At 43.5% G+C, this 22,934-nt stretch overlaps 1 protein-coding gene across 1 annotated transcript; it reads right to left on the reverse strand.

The window, feature by feature from the left end:
• Positions 1-760: 760 nt before the first annotated feature.
• Positions 761-21,911, reverse strand: MATN1 (matrilin 1). Its single transcript, XM_054802504.1, has 8 exons — positions 21,809-21,911; positions 18,326-18,672; positions 10,292-10,514; positions 7,618-7,743; positions 6,924-7,337; positions 5,004-5,156; positions 2,371-2,451; positions 761-810 (listed from the first exon to the last, which is right to left on the reverse strand). Exons 1-8 carry the CDS (start codon positions 21,894-21,896, stop codon positions 761-763), a joined length of 1,482 nt encoding a protein of 493 aa, XP_054658479.1. The 5' UTR covers positions 21,897-21,911.
• Positions 21,912-22,934: the final 1,023 nt, after the last annotated feature.

Genomic DNA, 22,934 nt, shown 5'->3' on the forward strand with positions numbered 1-22,934 from the left:
GGGGCACATCTCCTGGGGCTGGTGTTAACAGTACTGCCTTGTGCTTTACAGAGCCGCTGGCTCATTGCACAGCGTCAGGACTTACCCAGAACAGGTCTAGCTCAGGTGCTAGTTCACTGAGACATTGTGAGAACATTCGCTGGCTAGGAAAGCTGAGCTTTTTTTCTTTCTATAGTGTACAGCAGCTATGGATAAACCCAGCTAGCAGCAGCATCCTATCCTATCTTGACTGCAATGCGCACTCAGAGATCATTACTATATTTCACCTACTTACTGACAAATGCATCATGCTTACAATAATAAGCTGATCAGCGGCTTTGATGTTTTACACTCAGCATCTGAGTTGATTTTTGAGTCACTTTGACTTTTAAATTAAATTATCTCATGCATAGAAACAAAAGATGCAGAAGAACACAGCAAGGATTCACAAAACTTGTAATCAAGTACTTATTAACATATATATATTAAGCTTTAAATCAAAACAAATCTTTCCAGGTTTTTTTTTTAATATATATGCATTCTATAGGATGCAACAAACATTGATATGGTCTAGCTCTCAGTCACACACAGTGCTCTGCCCGTTATACAATGTCTGCTCTACTGTTATACTTCTTCCCTTTTAAACAAACGCAGGTAGACTAGACTCTTTAAAAAAATACAAGCTGGCCATAGCACTGTGGCTGAGCTGCCCTCCGTTACAAGTGAAGGAGTTCTAGTTTTGTTACGTTAGGAAGGAGGGAAATAATATTGGTTTGGGATCTTAGATGATCTTGTTCTCCAGGGCTTCAATCCTTTTTGCCACAGCTTCCAGTGAGCAAGAGTTAAGGGGAAAAAAATGACAGTGGACATTAGTGTTTCATTGCTCAAGTCCTGCCCTGGCTTGCAGAACAGATAATGAATGGAGCTACCTTTCTGGGAGCAGGTAGCAGAGGAATGCTGTCACCATCTATTCTGGCATTTCCAGAACTGTTCGGGTTGATGAACTTTTTTTGAAGGTAGAAAATGTTCATGCATGCACACATACTCACATGCTCCTATAAATTTACTATGAAAGGAAGAGTAAAGAAATGAAGAATGATTGGAGTGTGCTTTGAATGGTTGACAGAGAATTCCTGACCTTGAGCAGTATGGGTTGTGTGAAGAGTGGAGCAGAGTGCTTTTCTTAGAGTTATATAGTGTGTCGCAATTTTCTGCTCTTTTCACTAATTGCTTTTCATGATGTGCCTGGGAGCAGCAACCCACTGGGTGAGAACTACTGATTTACTCTGACCTTTTGCATAACCTAAGTTGTGGATTTCAATCAATTTGAGTTAAAAAGTAGAAAATATACTCTGCAACTGACATAGCAAAGCACAGAAATGTGTGAATAAATTAGAACATTGCTTTTAAAATCATATTCTCTCCTTATTCTCAGTAATGAAAAATCTCCCTAGCCTTGTGTGAGCCACCCCAAAGTTTCACTAATTTCTCTCCCCATGTGAAGTTCGAATCTCATTAACACTTTTTTTTCTTTTTGTTTCTCTTTCAACCACGTATTCATGGTCTTTGTGCAATAGGACCCAGCAAGGCAGAATGTGATCCCACAAACTCAGTTCAGGTGAGACCCAACTCACCTCACTGGAGATATTTGCATTGAGCAATTACATAAAAGTTAGTGTCTCACAACTGAGGTTTAGCCAGCTGGGAGAAATTTGACCTATCCCTCTGACTGTTGGACCTATCCATCTAACTTTATCCAGACCACCAACTACACTGTCAGGGGTGGTTTGCTGTAGAAGACCCTCTTTCCTTCCAGTGGTATGGATGAATTTAGGCAGCCAACTCAGATGTTTGCATTGCAGACGTTTACCGTCAGCTAAAAAGAATCCTGTCCATGGAGCTTTAATGACTGAGTGAATCAGCTGCACGTGTGCACCAGTGGTTTCGTCTGCTCACAGTCCAGCGTCAGCCACTGCTGCTCTCAGCCCTCACATTCTGGCCTGCTTCACACAGCACCTGGCAGCTTGCAGAGGCAGCAGCATCATGCCATGCATGAACCATGCACACTATTCACATTGGCTCATTTAAGCTTCCTTCTAAAAACTGACCTAGATCTTGGTGCCTACAGCCGTTGCTGCACTGCAATGGTTTGACATATTCTGCTTGGGCTCTGTTGTTTCTGATCTCCTTATTCTGTGTCACATCAGTAGCTATGCACTCTGGTGCAGGGACTCCTCGTCACACACATTCATTACCCAAGTGTTTTGTTTCCCAGCTTTCTGAACACCTACCCAACCTCATGCCCCGACAAGTAGACTTTCCCCACTAGCCCCTCCAGAAAGCACAACCCAGCCCACTGAGCTCTGAACAAAGACAGCTTCTGAAGGATATATTTCTGCTGCAATGAATTTATGAGGTCTTCTACTTTTGTCTGGAACTTCACAATAGATTTACATTCACATGGATCTTCCTCTGTGGATCAGAATATCAAGAAAATGAGTTAAGTGGCACAAAAAAAAGGATTAAATCAAAATCACTGAGAAGTGAAACAAAGCAATTCTTATTTTCTTTATCACAAGTATGAAGGAAATAAAAGTATCATTCCTCCTAATCATCTGAATGATCACTTCTGGATTTAACCTCAGCTGACTAGAAAATCTTACATTTTCTTGTTTTATAGGCCAGGATCTGTGCAAGAAAAAGTTTTTTCCTGGATTTCCAATTTTCCTGAAAACCCACCGAGCTCTACTACTGATACCTAGAGTTTACCCCTTAAATTTGGATCTGACCAAATACAGTGCTCAAAACAATCTCTGGTTGCCAGTTTTCTTCCCAATAACATCACCATGGTGGGCTATACTCTTATTTTATGAAATAAAAATTGGAGGCACTGTTTACCATCTGAGAGTCAAGACTTGTTTGAGCGTTTTTTCAGCACTACGTTTCCTGAGCAGGCAGAGCAGTTCGCTAATCTATGTCAATAACTTACATATGTTCGTCAAGAAAAATTAACTTAAACTGGAATAGGAAAGGGTGCTGACATGACTGGGAAAGAAAGGAGATGTTTACAAGACCACAGTGAGTCAGCTCAACTGCCTAGCAAATGGAAGGAGTAAATAAGAGAAGGACTTTTTAAGGGAAAAGATATCACTTGCACAAAACCACAACAGGATTAAACCAGTCATGAGTAAACTAAAGCTGGATATTAAGGGAAGATTTCTAGCCATCTGTTGATAAATACAAGCTGGCACTGGAAATCAAACAAAACCAAATATTTCTTTCCTTTCTTATCTTTTTTTTAACTCAAATGTTAAGATATTTACAAAAATCGATTTTTTTTTGCAAACGAGTACTTTTTCCAAAATTTATTTTTACTTTTTTTTAAGTGCTGAAGTCTAAATGTATTTGCTTTCTTGAAAGATGTTTAAATACAGTATGTTGGGGGGAGTTTTCATATAGCTCCTATCTTCTTGTCCTTGGATCAACTCCTCCTTTTTAAAGTAGCCATGGCAAAGATAATTTCTATCTTGCAAGCCTGGTTACCAGGCTCTGCAGACACAGGACCCTGGAGGGTGCTGTCCCTCTCAGACTTCCCCAGGAGGAAAAGAAGGTCCCATCTTTAGGAATCTGGAGAACAGGGCACTTGCCCAGCATGACCCAGGACATCTGTAAGGATGCAAGGAACCAAATCTGATTTTCCTGAGGCAAGGCCCCTAACTTCCCGAGTGCTTTTTCTCTCTAATATATAATCAAGGAGAAAAACAGATGAGTTACCTACTGCTAACCCACTAATATTTACATGGATATCTCTTGGTTTTGGCACAAATAACCATAATAGAAATTGCAAAGAAAGGGAAAAAGGAGATTAACATGTGGCAATGTGTATTATTTCATTGAGTTGATGCTGTAGAGCATCTCTGGATGCCATGAGAGTGGTGGGGTTCTCTGCATCACATGGGGCCATGGAGCACTCAAGAGCAGGTCTATACACTCATGGACAGTAGAGCTGAGCTTGGCAGAGCTCTCCTGGGAAGTTAATGAGCCGCATCACAGACGTGTGCAATGTGTCTTGCTGGGAACTGGAAGGAAACATTTGTGTAGCAGGATAAAGGAGCCTGAGCACCTGGACTCGACAACAGAGTGCCAAGTTCCTGATGAGCCTGGCAGTGTAGCTCTCAGAAGTGCTGCAAGGTATTCAATGTCTTAAATGAAGCCTGAGTGTTTGGGATTCACTATGATCTGCCTGACCAAGCAGATGACTTGCAAAGGGCCAATATTTCACAGGAGGCATATGATTCCTTCAAAACAAAAACTTAAAATAACTGTGGTAGTTGTTTTTCTAATAATTTTTTAGGCTCAGGTTATTTACACGTCAACATTCTTTAAATTTTATGTCCTCTTGTCATGCCTGTCTCCCACTCAGGCCTCTCTCAGCCTTTCCTTCACTAGGCTATCCAAACGTGAGCAACTTAGCATTCATTTTGCCCAAATTCAGACATCTACGATTCATGTGGAAGGTATTAGATGCTTATTTTAACTTGAAATGTGTCACCCCTGTGGTGCCTGTTTGACTGTAGAAGCAGCCAGTGGTTAGCAAACTTCAAGTCAGATGTCCAATTTTGTGATGATCTTCAAATTCAGCCAAATAAATCAACCCTTAGCTTCTCTTTTAAGTGCAACTCTTCTTTCCTTATGTCACTTTTGGCTGTTCTCAGGACCTGGTACAGCCTGACTTTATTCTTACTGAAAAGGAAGAGAGAGAAGGGGAGAAGGGTGGAGGAAAAGGGAAAGAATTGGCAATTTGTTAGAGGGGGGAGATGACTGAGGTGTAGGGGTGGCTGTGGTTCAGGTAACCCCCCCAAAATGTTGATGTCTCATGATCCTTCCAAGTACTCTGCAAACTCGGTACACTGAGAACAGAGACCTCTTTGTAACATCCATCTGAAAGGGCAGTTTTGTCCTTCTGCTTCCAGCCTTCAAGTGCTGTGACTAAATCCCCCCTCTCCCCAATCCCCCACTCTCACCAATGCAGATTTTCATTTGCAGCTTCTTCCCAATCTTGCTGATGGTTCTGAAGTCAGCCGTGTAGAAGTAGTGCTCGGCTACTGGTTCTGAAGCAATTTCCCTCAGCTCATCCTCAACTGCGTTGCCAACGCCCACAGCAAACATCCTAAAGCCTGCGAGCAATGGGAGCCTGTCAGTTGGACAGATGCTGAGCAGCTTGCTGCTCTGGTACCAACCCCCGTCACTTAGTACATCCTCGCTCACCTTCTGGACCGACAGTCTCCACACAACTCTGCAGATGTTAACTGGGAAATTAAACCCTTTACCCTCTACTGTTTTAGACTTATTTCAACCAGGTCAAACAGGGTTACAAAATATTTTTTGCAGGCAAAGTCTTACTAGAATTATTCAGACAACGACCACTATCCCCACAAGATCAATGTTTTGGAGATATAAGAAAGGACAGATGATGACAACATCTTGACAGGATCATGCATCCAACTAGCAGGGAAGTGATAATACAGCAAAAGGAAACAGTGGAAGTTTTCAAAATAGCCTGCAGACATCATTAATCAACCTATGTAGTAGCAAAGTCCCCTGTGCAATGGAGACCTGTGGTTCACCAAAATTGTAGCTGAATCTCTTTCTAAAATTGCAACTCATGTAGTCTGTCAAGAGCAACCCATACCATGAGTTAAGAACATGTCCAGGTACTATGCTTCACTGCCAAGAGATTGATTGGCCACCTCTGGTTTAAACCTGTTTCAATTGAACTGAACTGCAGTTTTCCCCTTGACGTAAGTGGTGATACTGGTTAACCCCTGTTTCGAAATACTTGTCTCTACTTGGCTGATGTCTAGACACTGGTAATGCTTTCTCCTCCTCCCCTTTTTGCCTTGTCTTTCTACCTCTGGATTGTCCAATATTTGTGTTTTTTTTAAAAAAATGTTCAACTCAAGAAACATGTTTGGAGTTAGAGCATCTTGTTACTTATCGCACTGAAATCACTTATGAGCAGGTGTTGGAGATTACTGTGTAAGACAGGAGGAAGAAACAAGGCATAAAGTTTTATCATTATAGAGGAATAAATTCTATAGATACAGTTTATAATGACTTTTTGTTTTATAAAGGCTGAACATCCACATAACATGTCAGCTTGCTTTGTAAACATCAGCTTTTCATGAGCTCGTACCTGACCTTTATTATTATGTGCTGGCCCTTAGTCCCATCTAGTGGTAGAGACCGAAGTTAAAAGGAAGTACAGGATTTAGCAATTCATGAGTGTATTCACACGGGCTGCATCCATTTAACACAGAGATGTCAGGAGACTGGGAACTTGTGCAGCAGGTCAACAAAAGGGCAGATCTCAAGATATTTATACTTCACAGTGTTTAGATATATAAATATATCAATATGCCACTACGCACTTTTAGTATTCCAGTAGAAGCCAAAGAAAGTTTCTTATTAGTGTGTCTGGGCGTGTCTGGGATTTGGACAGGGACTCCACAGTAATTCCCTTAATCTGTGTTTCTACTTTATTTATTGTTTTTCTTTTCATTGTCTTAAGGCCACACTTGGCCTTACAACTCCTGTTTTTCTCCAAGGGGCTCTCCGATGGTCATCTTTGCCTCGCTGTGAGTGCCACTGATGCTGACCTGAATGTCATTACCTACATCAGACAAATCCTCAGCTTCTCCCTGCGGTTTCCTTCACATTTCTGTGAAGCATCCCATACCAAATGTGTGAAACTCCATCCTGCCCAGCAGAGAGATGTCCAGCAGTCTTAGATCAAAGACATAGAGGGGCTGTGGGAACAAAGTCACTCTATAGTAACCTGTTTCTATCCTAAGTAAGAGACATCTCCAGGGAAAGTCATACCTAGGTTGATACTAGATGCAGTACCTGGTCCAAGGAGAAAAAGAAGAATTCAGGAGACCTACCTAAGTCTTTGGCTTTCTTAGCAGCATCAGTGATGTAATCTTGTGACCGTCCATCAGTGAAGACTACGCCCACCTTGGGGACCCCAGGCCTAGCTCCATTGAGGACAGAAAAGGAACTGTCAATGAGGTACTTCAGAGCCTGGCCTGTCATTGTTCCTTTCTCCATGTAGGCCATTTTCTTGACTGCTGCTTTGATGTCCTTCTTGTTCTTGAACTGCCCCAGTGGAAACTCCTGTCTGACAGAACTGGAGTACTGAACCAGGCCAACTTGGGCCTGTTTGTCTGACACCTCCAGTGAGTCCACAATTTGGTTGATGAATTTCTTCACCAGCTCAAAGTTCTCAGGCCGCACACTCTTGGAACCATCAATCAGGAAAACAAGATCCAGAGCAGATCCTGACCCACCACTGCAAGCTGAAGCAAAATATGAGAAGAGGGCAAAAGAAGACAGCAACTAAGACACCAATTAATTATGTAAGAAAATATAACCCTAGTGTGATTTTATTGCTAATGAAATAGGTTTAATCAATCAAAACTCAACAACAGTTTACACTAATGTTTTCAAAATAATTCTTGGCTATAAGTGCATGGTTTCCTTTTCTGAACAGAACACGTCTACCCTGTTTCAATCCTATCCCCTCCATACCACTGCAGATCACAGCTCTGCTCAGTGCAAATGAAAATCATTACATACCACTGCAGGTCTTCCCATCGTTGTTCAGCGTGAAACCCTCTTTACAAGCACACTTGTACGCTCCTGGGGTGCTGATACAGATCTGCTCACAGTCGTGGTCTCCAGTGGCACACAGGTCTGACACCACTGAAAGCAAAGGTGCAGATTAAAATCAGAGACCATGCCAAGGCTTCTCAACCCAGACCCTACTCAGCCCATGCACAAAGCATGATATTTATCCCATACACTCAACGATAACTAAATCCACTCTGCAGCAAGACAAAGCAGCAGAGGTCATTACTCTTGGGTAGTGACTGAGATACAAGAGGGAAGGAGAAGTTTTCACAAGCCTCCTGACTCCAAGGCACAGCCAGGACTAGAAATAGTCTCTTTACTGTGGGCAAAAACCATCTGTCTGTTGAGCATATCACAATATATTTCACTCTCCATAGCTACTGGTTGAGATTTGGTTTCCAACCTACCATCTGGGCTGGCCAATACCCATTTTTTCTAGCTATGTAGTACAATTATGATTAGTGAGTTCATCCCCATGTACAGTTTTCTTTCCTGGATGGGATTCATGTCCAAACATACTTGGAATTCACTTCAGAGTTACCCTCACATGTGCAGCTTTCTGATTCGCTCTCTACAAACATTTCTGCCTGCTGATCTTAACCTGGATCTGACTCCTGAGATGCTGAGCAAACAGAAGCTGGATTGCAGCAGTCTGAGCCAGCAGCATTCAGTGACTGACAACACTGTCACAGCTACAGCAATGATGGTGGAAAACAAACTCAAAAATAAACAGATCTGGTTGAAGCAAATTAGTTCACAAAGACTAGGGAAATCTGTGCAGAAAACTGACCATTTCTGGTTCTATCATAATGATGAGAGGTGGTGCAAAGTCTTTCAAAGTTAAGGGGCTTCTATTCATTATTTCAAGTTATTTGTGTTCTGCTCGGTATGTATTTTGTACTTATTCTGGCCTTCCCAATTCATATGCATGCATATTGTGCCAGCACTGGTAGATCTTTCCAGCATAGATGTAGCTCATATAATTAGGAATGTTACTAACCATGCAGATGGCTGTAACACTGGGCTCACAGGTTGAGTTCTCCGAAGCCTACAGAGATCTTACTAGTCTAACTAGTGGCTGGATTGCCAAGGGTCTCCCTTTCTCCCATGTGTGTTTTGAGCATTATGGGAAACAGCTTGGACAGTGCTGCACAGTTCTTCCCGCTGTCAGTACCCACAAGCCGTGCTTTGCAATAGCAGGTGGTGTTTGGGTACATCTCCAAGGACGGTTTTGTGCAGCTGCTTGCATAGCACGATAACAGCCCACTTGGCAGTTAATGCAGTGCTATTCTCTGTTAGCTACAACAATCCTTAGCACAGCGCTTCCCTCGGATGCATCTCTGAGGATTTTTACCATGGGGAGAACTTTGTCATCTGCATGTTACAAATTTGAAAAGCAAGGCACAGAAAGGATTTTTTTTTCCTGTATCTTTTTGAATGACACCAATGCCAGAACTTCAAAACCCATTGTCAGGCCTCTCCGTCTCTGGCTGACTCCTGACTCCAGGGCAGCCAATACAAACTCCCACACATATTCATGGCCTGGATTCTACCTTCTCAAATTTTGTCTCTATGCCCCCTTTAGTATGGAGTATTTGTTCCCCTCTTTCATGAGCTTCTGGTGCAGTGACACCTGATTATAATACATGACTCACTTTATATTCAAAACTTTCCTCCTTCCTACAAAGGAAGAAATTTTCCTTGACGAAAAGCTGCTCACCCCCCATCATTTTCATCCTGAAAGTTGAATCATGAAATTTTACACCTCTTGAAGAAATTGGTCTCAGAGAGTTTTACAGGTCCATCTGTGTGTATGTGTTTGCAATGCCTTGCCATAGGCACCGTGGTGTATCGCACCTTTTAAAAAGTGTTGCCACACGTCTGTGCTTTGACAGGATGGGCATGCGAAACCCCCAGGTCTCTCTCGCTGACACGTAAAATGGATATTTATAGACCACCTCCTACAGTCTTGTGGGTACGTTTGAAAGTAATAAAGCATTCTCACTCCATTCACCGGTTCGTGTGGGAGTGACTATGTGTCTGTAGAATAGTCAGGCTCTTTTCATATGCTATGCAGAAAGGCATTATATACTGCACTGGCCAGGAGAGCTTCGTGCCTCACAGGGCTTGCAAAAACAACAGCATGGTCAGGCAAAGGCAGTTCAGCCTCTAGCAGGGAAGTGAAACCATCCCTTGCTTAACTGGTAATTCAGAAGTCAATACTGGTGGGGGAAATTACAAGCCAGATTCTCAGAACTGCCCAGATAGGCTTAAACATAAGGACGATGATTTTAGCTATACAAAGATCATGTTTTCCAGGTTCTTTTTCAGTGCCTCAGGGAGTACGTGGGTCATGTTTACAAGCTTTTCTGTGCCAATGAAGTCTGGAGACTTCTTTAACTAAAACCTGAAACTTCCTAAACAAAACCTGACATTCTTGAAAGGCAACTTCAAAGAGCATCTGTCTTCCAGACTGCTTTGTGCTCCTGCAGACCCAAATCCTTGGAACAAGGAAGCAGATGGATGAAGGATGATCACACACACAACTTCCACATGAAAAGCTTGCTGGCAGCCACTTGTACTTCTTGGCTAGGAACCCAGGGCTGTGGCAAGGACTTACCACAGAAAGCTTCTTGAAACTTGTGGGTCAGCTTCTCTATAACACTGTAGCTCTCCACATAGTCCACATGATCATCCTGGGGCTCGCTAGCAATTTGCCGCAGTGTGTGCATGTCCACCCGGCCAACCCCGATGGCAAAGATCTCGATGCCAGCTGCTCTGGCCCTTGCTGACACATCCTGCACTCCATCCTGGGGACGTCCATCGGTCACAACGATCGCCACCTATGCAAAGGAGGGCAGAGGCAAGGTGTATGCTTCAATGGGTGTTAATATCACTATTGCTTGTGGAACAGGCTGGGTTAGTAAAGAAGGTTTCACATTTCTAAAATTAAAGAAAAAGGAAATGCCAACCCCTCCTCTCCCTCTTTGTGCTCTTTCTGAGGTCACACAAGCCATTCTTTTATGTGGGGTTTGTTTCTTTCTGAGCTGGAAAGGTTAAACTGCCAGGGACCTGACTGATTTAATTAAGGGACAACTGGTGCATCTTGCCCCTATGGAAACCAAAGTAAAGGTTACATTCGTCATACACAAACTAATGCTCAAGCCAAACTCTAACTATCTTCATGAACCCCCAGCTGACACTAAGGACAACTCTAACTCAGTATGGGACTTTAAAGAATCTCAGGAAATGTCATGGAAACCTCATGAGATACAGACTTTTCCCCATTTTACAGATGGAGAAGCTGAAGCAGAGAGAGGGGAAGAGATATCCCTAAGGTCACGCTGTGTGTCGGTGCCTGCCATGATTTCTGATTCCCTGTTCCACAATAAATACAGAGATGAAATCCTACCCCTACTAACATCAGCATTAAAATGGCAGCTGGTTTAAGTGGGAACTAGATTTCACCTTGGATTACATGGAGCCCTGAACCAGTGAGGTCCTGCTCCTGTTGCTAGTTTGTCCATTTTCCTCTTTATTTTTCTTCTGATAACTGACATCATTGTCACAAAACCTTACTTTTTGTTTTTGTCAATTCATCTGCTCCTGCCACTTTTCCTTACAACTGTTTTATTGTGATACCACTGTCAACTCCAAAGCATCTGATTGGGATGTAGTGCTGTACGGAGAAATATAATCAGCAGGAGCAGATGAGCTGCTAAGCAGAAAAAAAGTCCATATTGCAGGCAAATACCCTCAGTAATATAAAAAGTAAAGAAACATCAAATGAAAAAGGCAGAAAAAAAAATCTATCTGGCAGCGACAGTGAGTTTGAATGAGCTATCATCTGGTCATTAAGGAGGTATTTGCTATTCTCCTCTATGCCATATATGTTCTCCATCTTTCTGAAGATAAAATCAGACACGCCAGCTGCTCAGTTAGGACAGTGTGATGGCTGTTTTACATCCTTGGGTTGAAAAAAGTCATCTCGGGTCAGGTCAGGAGTGTTGTTCTCTGCCCCACATGTCCAAGGGGTGCTGGCCATGCAGATGAAGTGGCTCCTTCCCTCTCTGCCCACCCTCCAGCTGAGGGATGGCTGAATGCTGCAGTTATCTGCCCCATAGTAATACTCCAACACTAAAGTTATCTGCTGTCCTGTTCAGAGCTTTCCTTCTGTGCAAAATATGGGTGAACCAGGGAAAAAAAGCAGAGCTTTTCAATCTAGTGCAGTTCTGTAAGGTCAGGTGTTTATCTGCACTTCCTAAGGGCTACAAAATTAAAAATTCCTAGTAGTATCACAATTCCATAACTGGCTGCTTCCAAGTGGAAAAAAAAAAATGAAATAAATCAAGTATTTATCGTCTGCTTGTGGCCAAAATAAGGAAAAGTGTCACCTGTGGCAGATGTCAATGTGCGTTGGAAAGTGGAATGAACATGACAAAGATCCAACCAAAAGGAGACTCGGGTTGTTTCTGGCCCAGCAGCCAAGCCAAGGAGCAGAGCCAGCCATGCAATCGTGCTTTCTGCCAGGAGAGAGAGCCCTCGGCTCAGCCGCTCAGCAGCCGGCTGAGCAGCTCTGCTTTCTGCGTACACCCAGCAGCTTTGAGATGGGGGCTGCCAATTAGAGCTTATCAAAAGCCAACCTGTCAGGAAACAAGATATATTATCAAGTAGCTTCTTCGAGCAACACCACCCTACGAACAGGTTTCTGTCAGTAGCTGCGTATCTTTCTTGCAGTGTTTGTCACAGGATGGAGGTGTTGCATGTCCTCCTGGCATTTCTCTGTCTAAATAAAGTGATTCTCCAAGTTTAATCAGTTCCTTTCATTCTTCACATCAGGTTGGAATCTTCACATAAGCCTGAGCCCCAGATATGAACCAGGAGGTGTCTGGTAGCAGCATCCACATCTGGCTTTGATGGGAAAGATCTTCATGATGCATCTGCGTAAAAATCTACTACAGAACACTCAAAATTCATGTTGCTTTCTGACCTGCTGTCTGAGAAAACAAAACTTCTGAGTACAAAGAGTCTGGATCAGGCATCAGGAATTAATCAGTGAACCCATGGCTAAAATTAACATAACAGTGAATCAGATCAAGCACCAACCAGCCAGGGAGCCTGTCTGTGACCAGGACCAGCTGCTTACAGAAAGAGTGTAAGAAATAAAATGATCTTGCTATCATAGATAGTTATCTTGATAATAGGAAATCCTAATTTTTTTCCTAGGATTCCCCCTCCCACATTTGTCCTCCCTGCCAGCCTGAGGCAGTGAGTTCCAGTGTGAAAAAACCCCAACGTCCTTTTTTTTAAAACCTACCTCTGAGTTATTTGCAACCACAGGATCTCTGTAATTCTCTGTATTATGACCTTGTCTCATTTAAAAAGCTGAGAGTCCTGGTATGTGCCTTGTTTGGTAAAGAGCAAGAGACAGGTTGGAGGAAAGGAGCAACCGCTGCATCCTGGAGAGGCTGACACTGCTCTGCCGCAGAGGGCTTGTGCTGGACTCAGCAGGTAGCCATGTGAGAAGAATTAAGAAAGGGTGAATGCTTTTGGTGTCTCAAATAGCTGAACAGGATCTTCAGTTTTGCCCTAAGAAAACTCAGAAACTTTTGCTTTTCAAGGTCAAAACTTCTACTCATTTTAATCACCACATTTCATTTTCCTGTTAATTCCTAACTTTCCTTCTTGTGTTACTTCTGTCATATAGAAATCCCCCATGTACTCATGACACAATTTATTCTTGGTTAACTAAGACACCAGAGTATTCATGGGCATCCTTAGGTATTCATATTTCAGTGTTGCCATGTGTAGGCAATCCAGCAGCTAATGAGGTAGCTATGTCTCATTATGCAGTGTATAACGTGAATGTTGTAGCAGCACTGAAAGGAGAACTGGGCAGAAAGTTGAATAAGCCCTTAATTTTCTCAGCAATTTGACAATCTATTTGTTATTCTTCCTAAAGAAAGATAAAAGTAATTGGGCACCCCTGTAGTTTTTGATAAAGGTATAAACAGACTTTACTCTGAACTCCTACAGAATCAAATAGTGGTTCTTGCTGTCCTGGGGTGACATTTGCTGCTCAGAGCACAGCAAGACCAAATGATCTTGTGATGCTTTGACCAGTGTCCCACATGGTTGACAATCATAGCACAGATTTTCACAAGGTCCTTCTGGATTTCTGCTGTGTGAAAAAGCAAGGACCATGTCCAATGTTTCTGGAAACTTCACCTTCCTAAATGACTGCATGACCTATTCATCATCCTAGGCAGGTGACAGAGCCACCTTGAGCAGCATGAGGGTCTCAGATGGGAAAAGTTTGCTGGACTTCAAGGCATTGTGGAAAAAAGCAAAAAATAACCAGGGACCCAAGGAATGCAAATGGTTGTGGAGTCTCCCACCTTGGAGGTATTCAAAAACTGTCTGGATGTGGTCCTGGGCAGCCAGGTCTAGGTGGCCCCACTTGAGCAGGAGGGATTGGTCAATATGACCTGCAGAGGTCTCTTCCGATCTCAGTCTTTCTGTGATTCTGTCTCTTTGATCAGCTCCAAAGTGGAAGGAAAGAGGGAAAAGCATGTAGTGATTTTCTTTTCTTCCCTTTTAATGACTAAGATAAATCATTAAAATGTCCACTACTATTCTGCTTTTTCAGATAGTCAGGAAATAAGGCTTCAGGGAGACAAAGCAACTTCAGAGTTCTTTGTATGACTGTCCACATAAACATTGATACTTTAGCCATGCTACTGCAGTAAGCCACTAAATAAATTTGATTTTTTTTTAAGTGTTTGGATATTTAAACTAAAGGCTTGTTTAGTATATTAGCAGGACATAGCAGCTCTTATGCATATTGAGATGACAGGAAACCACAAGGATTGCAAGAGGATGTTGGGTGAGTTGTCTGGCAACCCAGCTGCAGAGTAGACAAGAGCGGGAAAATAGTGCATGAGGAAAGGAGTTACTTAAATGGTGTAGAAGATATTAGTTAAAGATCCAGGCGTTTTCAAAGGCAGCTCAGTGAAAATGTCTCTTCAATCTACAGTAATGGTCAATGCTGCGTATAAGGTGTCAGGCTGTATTAAGAAAAAATTACAGAGACTAATACTGAAAGTATTATAAGAGTATTGTATAAATCAGAACTGTGTCCCAGTCCTGACCTAAACATGGTCACCTTGTCTTAAAATAGACATTGTGGAATTAGGTAAAGACAGGAGAAGATAAAGAAATGTGCTGAGATTTCTGAGGGGCATGAATGAATTGTGTAATGGTCCTACAGGAAAGTGGATCTAAAAAGATCCCATTATTTGTTCCATTTGAAAGATAAACAATAAAAGAAACAGTGAAGTCAATGGGAGCTGCCTTCATGCAACAAGACTGGAAGTCAGACCCCTCCTTTCAGATCCTTCATTCATAACCCAGGTACCATTCTAGGTGCAATGACTGGCCATAGGTTTCCTGCTCCTTGATTTCCCCCACCTATTGGGTGAAGATGTCTGTCCAGCTCAGAGATTTGAGGACTCTGTGGGTGTTGCTGGAGCTGTGTCAGGGTTGTGCTCAGTGTGGGATCACTGGTGCCATGGAGGGCACTGGAATTCCTCTTCCAGCAATGAGTTCCTCATATGGAAGATGGCAGATACATGGAACGGTTTTAACTCCCTTTGCTGTTCCTCTGCCTCCCTCCTTTGGTCACAGGTCAAATGTCGACAAAAGAACAGCTTTAGCCACCTTGGTGCCCCTGACTGTTTGTCCCTACAAGTAAACATTCTGGATGGATGAGGGTAGAAGGGGTGGAGCTTGGGGAAGAGCTACCTTGAGTTGTCAGGTCCCACTTAATGGCAAATTAGCAACTGTCTGAAATTTCTGCTAATATGCAGCCATGCAACAACTCCCAGCTTTTGGAAAGAAACCCTTGTGCACTGATTGGCCCCCTTCAAGCACCCTTATCGATCTATAAAGGTGCTCAACAGCTTTGAATGGAAGGCTGACAACGTGAGACGTGGAAATGAATGCTATGATCATTCCCCTGGTGAGAGCTGACCATCTCCAAGAAAAGGAGCAGCATCCACCCCCTTCTGCAGGTTCTGGTACTTCTGGACATTGGAGTAACAATTAATGGAGTGAGATAAGATAGAAGCTTTTTTCAAGGGTGTATTGGAAGTAGTGAGAAGTAAATATCTCTTGCCTATCAATACTTGAGAACTGAAATGTTTCTGTGGTCTGACATTCAAACTGTTGGAATTTTTCTATGTTTTCTTTCTTATTAAACATTTTTTGCATGTCAATCAGAGTAAAAAATTCTGAAAAGCAGAAATAGATATTATCATCCAGATAATTTTTGTTCGTTTCAGTTCAGCTGTCTGGTTTTGTGCTAAACAATACCCAACAAACCCAAACATTCCTGGACAGAAAGGCACTGTTTATGTGTGGCTATGGAGGATCCTGCTTAGAGGAGACCTGCAGCTCCCAGTTTGCTCATGTTTTTCCACCATAGCGTGCTCTGGGCAGGCTCAGATGGCAGGAGGGCTCTGCTGGAGACCTCTCACCTTCTCACCAGCTCCCCTGGAGTGGTTTCACTGGAGGAAACATCTCTTTCCCATGCAATATCTGAAACAGCTCTGCAGTGAAGTCAGCTATGGAGAAACTGGGCAGCCCTGAGCTCTCTGAGAAATTAGTCTTTTCCAAAATTTTTTCAGAGTGGTGGGAGCAGGCAAGATTGCTGCTGCCTCTTCTGCAACCCTGTGGCAGACTTACTGCTGCTGGGAAAGCGAGGAAAAGCAAAACACACCTTGGCAGCAACAGGCAGTTGCTTCAACCTCCAGAAAATAGCACGTTTGAGCTAAAGGCTGAATCCACACTTCGTCTCTTTGAAGTAGTTCAGTCAAATGAGTAAGAATAAATTAATCTTGCACTTAATGGATTTTAAAGCTCTTTACTAAAAATAATGATAATAACAATATAATATTAATAATGCCTTGCAATTTTGCAATGATTTCTTTCAGCAAACCTCAAAGAATTTGACAAACAAACCAATGTTACTCCTTTTGAATAAAAACTATTGCAATTAGGTCTTGGAGTTCCCCTGTGAGAGCTGGGCTATTATACTTTGCATCAGGTGACTCCTGAGCTTGAGTAATGATGTGATCGTGACAGCTCATCAGATGAGCTTCTCTTTCTCTGGGGCTGACTGCGAATGAAACTGAAAGTTTCTTGGAGTGTAATTTTCTTCCTGTTATCACTCTCAGTTTTCTTCCTATTGTGTCAAACCAGATTTAGGCTAAGGATACATAGAATTTTCTCTGCTGTGAATCCTGCAATAAAAGACTATATGACGATGAATTCATTCATATTTTCAAGTTGCTTGTAGTTCAACATGGTGAGGGGGCACACGAGGCCTTTAATTAGACTGTCCTTATATGTGACAGCTTCATTTTTAGGGCTATCTTGTGAATTCCAGACCAGCAGAGCCTTCAGGTTGCTGATTTTTGGAGTTGGCAAATATTTACCAGTTCCTATTTTTCACTTTTCAGTATTATTTTTGACTTGCCATCCCTGGGCGTCTTTTCCATGTTCTGTTCTGCCTTCCCTACAGCATTACTAGCAGTGAGAGAAATGGAAAGTGACTGATGTTCCAAAAATGTTGTAATCAGAAGAAAAAATCCCAGGCTGCCTCGCTCCAACAGCTGGGCTTTTGTCCAGCTGGTGGAAAGCTCTAGCTGTTTGCTGATGCCTTTGCTTATTTTTCTGGTCTGGTCTCATAGCAGAGAGCCAGTGGAGCTGGCATGGGACACAAGGGCCTAGGAAGTGCATTCACGATGTTTAGCTAAAACTCATATTGTCACGAATATACATTCTCTGCGTGCTCAGAAGAGAGTTTTCCTGGTGACAGTCACTGGGCTGAAGTTTGGTTACATTCATGGTCAACAGGGTGAATGAGGTATCTGGGGAATAGTTTTTTAAAGACTGAGCTTCCTGGACAGGGAGTATGGGTCAAGAGTGATGATGCCTGTTGCAATCACATGCAGCGTTAAGCTGATCTTATACCACAGCCTTAAATGCTAACCGGTCAATAAAGTCTGTGTACCTGAAAAGAATACCCAGAATGGAGAACATAGCCATCAGCCAGCCTCTGAAAAACTGGAAGAGCAGTTGAGGACACTGAAACAGCACTTTGCTTTACATCTGCAACTGAAAAGGGCCATTTCAAAGGCAACTTTCAGAACGTTGCCTTGCTTTTTACTATGGTGGATTCTGAAGCATTTTTATTACGATATTTTGGGAAGATGAGCATTGTTCATGCCCAGCAAATCTGGCTGAAATCATCATCTCATGGTGGTATGTTGTTGCAGTCATTTTGGAAGCAGGGAGCTGTGTCCCAAAGGACCGACGCTCCAGGTGAGAGGAGAGCTAGTGAAACTGGTTTAAATTTACCCTGACAACTTTTAGCTGTCTCTGCCCAGAAGAAAGTTGAGCTTTGTTTTCAGTAAGATTTGGGAGGTTTCCACCTCCCAGAGGTTTGCCACCTTCGACAATTAACCCTGACTTGTCCCCACACACTCAAAGCACAGAGAAAATCACCTTTCCTCCTTCTCTGTTTTTTCCAACCACTCCATGATGAACCACATGAAAGAAGGAGTGTCCAAGAAATGCATAATTTGCTTACCTTATTAAAATTGGGAGACCTCACCCTGGCCCCTTCTGAGTCACTAAAAGCATGGCTAATGGCAAACTGGATAGCCAGACCAGTCATAGTCCCAGTGGAGAGCGGCTCTATCCTCCGGACTGCTTGCAGGAGCCCAGCTTTGGTTTGGTAGGTCTTGAGGGAAAACTCGTTCTTGACGGCACTGGCATAATTGATCACACCCACCCGGGTGGAGTTGGGGCCCACGTCCAGCCCCTCGATCACTTGGGACATGAAGACTTTGACTTTCTCAAACTCGTGTGGGCGCACACTTCGAGAGCTGTCGATGATGAACACCAAGTCGGTGGGTTTGGTTCTACATAGGGTGCCTGGAAAGGATAAGGAGGGAGGAGAAAAATAAAAGAAAAAGAAGAGAAAAGTATATATACCAGGAGGGAAAGAATGGTCTTGCTGGAGCAGCAGCTGAGGCTAGAGGACCTGCAAGCTTCAATCCTTCCTCTGCCTGTCTCAGAGAGGCCCAGTGAGACCACTTTAACCTAAATTTCTAAATGTTCTTTTTCCTTTCATAAGAAAGTGTCTGTAAGAAAAGTAGTTACCGGTTGACAACATGTACTTCCGAAGGAGCGAGCTGATGCGATACCAACGCTGCACTTGTGGGAGCAGGTTGCCCACTTGTAACCCCAGGCTATTGCTAATGTCTACACGAAACTTAATTCACTTACAGCAGCACGGAGGGAAGAATAAAGCTGGGAGCTGAAGCCTGTGCGTGCGCTTTGGCACCAAAGAACGTCTCAAAAGGAGTTATTGCATTTCGGACATGGATAAGCAATCCATATGTATATTAATTAATGAGACTGTACCTTTGTCATGCATGACCAGAAGCAGGCGCGAAACTCAGCAGTTCAGATTCAGTCGAGAATTGAGATACCCAGATTAACTAACCAACGTAACGTGAACCTGTCTCATGTTCTTCAGCTAGTGGCACTAATAATGAAATACTTCAACACAGCAAAGACCAGTGCTGTTTTACTTCTGTGAGCTGGTGAGGGAGGCTACAATAGAGAGATGTGGAACCACGTAATTGATAGTTAATCTCTACAATCCCATAGTAAGACATGAATATCCACTGTAAAAAGTAAATGGTATAAACAGGAAGCACTGGCAATGCAAAGAGCTGAGTGATTTTTTATTTTTAATTTCTCATTTTCATGCCTTTTTCCATCCTAATTTTCAACTGTGGCAAAACATAAAAAGGACTGATATTTTTTATTATTTTCTAAATGAATTATCCCATTTTCCCGACCAGATCTATAGCATTCTGTTCTTTTAACTTTTTTCTATCATTTAGCCTATCTCCACAGGGGCATCAAGTGCTCTGTTAATATTTGATTTCTGCAGAGAGGGATGATATAGGTTATATCATAAAGGAGATTTCTGCAGACAGATTTTTAAATGTGAGCTTTTGGGCCAACAAATCTGTTCCAAATTATGACATAAATATTATAGCTAGTCCTCAGTGTGAAATCTAATGGAGCTTTCAGTCTTTCAGACAGATGAAAATAAATACCCTGTGATATATCCATAAAGAATATAATCAGGTTAGTTTCCTGAGAGACACTAATGCTGAATTTGCTTCTGGCTCCCAGAAAGGTCTCTCTAAAAGATGCTGTGTGTAGAAGGAAGCAGGCAATGCTTGCTTTGTCAGATGCTCTAGTTTCCACTAAAATGCAATATAACCTTTTCCCATGGGGGTGACTTTCACTTTGCCACCATAATTCATTGCAGAGGAAGGAAAAACTCAGTTGGCAGTCCATCTACAGTATTGCAAATCCCTTTACCAGGGGTTGGTTATGCCCATTTTACAGGTTAGAAATGAAGGTACAGAGAAAGACTTGAAGTCTTGCAATCAGTTCCTCCAGAAATAAAATGCAGATTCCCCTTTGCCACTATAGCTAATGAATCACGTTTGTTTTTAGTGACAAATCGAGGAAGAAAAGGGTTCTTTCTCCCTAGGAACAATTGGATCTAATAGAAGTTTTGAGGTATAATTTCTTTTTTTGCATGGAAGCTCTGTGATTTTGCCCTAAATAAGATTTTTTTTTTAACCTCTTTTAATGTGAGTGAAGTATATTTCAGGGAAATGAAGAGAAAAGAAGAGATCAGATGGGAGCTTTGGGATTTCAGCCTGTCTGGTCACAGCCACTGTGCACACATCAGGGTCTGCAGGACAGGCCTTGGTTATCTGCAGGAGGTGACAGTCAGGCACGCTTGCTCTGAGCGACAGCTTGACTCAGCATAGTTTATTTTAAAGCTGAATTAAACCAGAAGTAAAAACCTCCTCTATTTTTAAAAATGTCCATACTTATTCAGGAATAACTGAACTTCATGCACTGATTTAACAGAAAATATCTTTCAGGCCATCTTTGCCATATTCGTTAAAAGAACAGGAAATGTGCCTAGTAACTCAGAATTAAAAGATGTTTATTTTAGGAGTAGCAATTGCTCACAGTGGGGCTGAGTTGAATGACTGGTCTGTTTAGTTTCCTGAGCGGTAGTGCTTAGTGGTTTTGCAGCAAAGATAACTCCCCCTTTCCAAATTACTAAGGAGAAACTGGTCAGTATATCAGAACACTCCCCTTCAAAACCAACACCTAACACTGCAGTCACCCTCACGCATATCTCACAACTGTCAGTCTACCCAGGTATACGCACTATGCAACATCGTAAGATAATTCAAACATTTTTAAAACCCAGCAGTAACTTTTGCCTTGGCAACTTCTCTGGTGATGAGTTCCCCAGGTTGGCTGGAGCCCCCGGCAGCATCCTGCCCCTGGCAGAGGAGAGATGCTTCCTCGACAGCAGACCCTCCAGCCCTTCCCTTTCTGTTCAAGGCTTGCTGACACTCATTGCAGACTGTGCAACCTAAAGAGCAGGCAGCTCATCTCCCATCTGGCTGCTCTACAACCCACTTGGAAAGACAAACAGAGCAGGATTTTTCTCAAGAACGGATGAAGTAAAACCTAGGAAAGGCCCATCCTCAGCAACCTGACCCAGACCTTCCTGCTCGGTGAGGTTAACCAGAGCTTGGGGTGTCTGGCCAGCTCCTCCTTGAGCTCCCGGCAAAACCAGCCCTCTGCAGAGTTGCAGAGAGGAGAAGCAGTTTTGGAAGGCAGAGGAGAGCCCTTCTCCTGCCTGGGCCTCCTCCAGCCAAGATCAGCGAGTTCCGAGGCTGCTGCTACGCTGGTGGCTAGGGCTGCCCTGATGCCACCTTTGCCGTGCCTCTGTACAGACCTCCCACTATTTCTCTAAAGCAAAGTAACACGCAGAAGCAAGCACATCTCCAGGTTTTGCTACCTTGGGAAAATATTTGAGAGAGCTCCTCTGCTTCTCTGACTGATGTCTGGTATCTCTTCTTCTTTCATCTCCTTCCCAGTCCCAAAGCAGGCCGGTGGCAAGGAGGTAGAGGACCGGCACCGTGCATCCCACTGCTGAGCTCCTACTTACCTCTTGGCTGCGGAGGTGCCCCACTAACTCCATAGCTCTGGAGGAGAAGCAGCAAAGAGAGCAGCAAGGCAGAGAAAATCCTGTCCATGGCTGTGGTGGAGCCGGCGGGTGGATGCAGAGTGGCAAGCAAGAGCCTTGGCCCAGAGGTATTAACCTGCCCTTCCTCGGGGAGGCATGGGGCCAGCCCCTGACACGTGTGAAGTGCTGGGGGGGGCACCGAGGGGAGAGGGGCAGGCGAGAAGGACTTGGAGAAAATATTGCACGAAGGTGGGGAGGAGGAGGATGTCCAGCCCTGCCGGCCCCCAGCACCTCCACAATGGCTTCATTGCTCAGCAGAGGGGATGGAAGCTATAAAGAGACCCGACGCGGCGCGGTATGTGGGGAATCTGGGACCGTAACAGTGGGACCAGTGAAACCAGCCCTGGGGAACTGGGGTTAACCTGTCAATCACCAGCTCCCATCTGCAAATCCTGGGCTTTGCCACAGTAAGCAAACGGTCTGCGGTGTGTCAGGCTTGTGTCCTTCCTCTGGCAAAGCTCAGGGAGGGGGCGTTGGTGCAAGGGGGGGCAGGAATAGGGTCACACAAATCATCTCTCAGTCCCCGCGTTTGCCGAGTGCAGGGTTGGAAACCAGCCCATGGAATCGGGGGGCTTCACTTCCTTGGCTTAATTTGCGGGCAAATGCTCGGTCGCAGGAGGAGGGGAGAGGAAGAGGAGAGCGAGTCTTGGGGAGGCAGAGGCGAAAGCGTGGGATGCAGAACAAATTTCTTCCTGCGGGAAACAGTTACTTGTCTATAAGGCTGTGCCCCCTGTGCAGGAGAGCAGGGAGGGAAAGAAAGAACTCGGTAGCTTAAACTAGATAAATAGACAAGAAACTCTGGATAGACAGACAGATTAGAAGTTTGATTTATTTTTTACAGCGTAGCGTTCAGGTCTGTACACACGAGGGAGATACAGCTCCTGCCACGAAAAACCAATAATCTAAATGAACAAATAAGACTGATGATGCTGCAAGTGAGCAGAAATCCAATGTTTTCTTTATGGAAGAGCAGCAGGGAGATTTGGTACCAGAGTAAGATGAATTTAATGATGGGTTCATCACAAAGCATTGCATCTATTTTCTTTTT

The sequence above is a fragment of the Grus americana genome, chromosome 23 (genome assembly GCF_028858705.1).
Source record: "Grus americana isolate bGruAme1 chromosome 23, bGruAme1.mat, whole genome shotgun sequence".
Lineage (NCBI taxonomy): Eukaryota > Metazoa > Chordata > Aves > Gruiformes > Gruidae > Grus > Grus americana.

Coding starts and splice junctions, on each gene's coding strand:
- MATN1 (XM_054802504.1), bottom strand. CDS start 21,896: ATGGACAGGATTTTCTCTGCCTTGCTGCTCTCTTTGCTGCTTCTCCTC. Junction 18,673..21,808: donor GGCACCTCCGCAGCCAAGAG/GTAAGTAGGAGC, acceptor TATCCTTTCCAG/GCACCCTATGTAGAACCAAA. Junction 7,744..10,291: donor GTTTCAAGAAGCTTTCTGTG/GTAAGTCCTTGC, acceptor CTTTGCTTTCAG/TGGTGTCAGACCTGTGTGCC.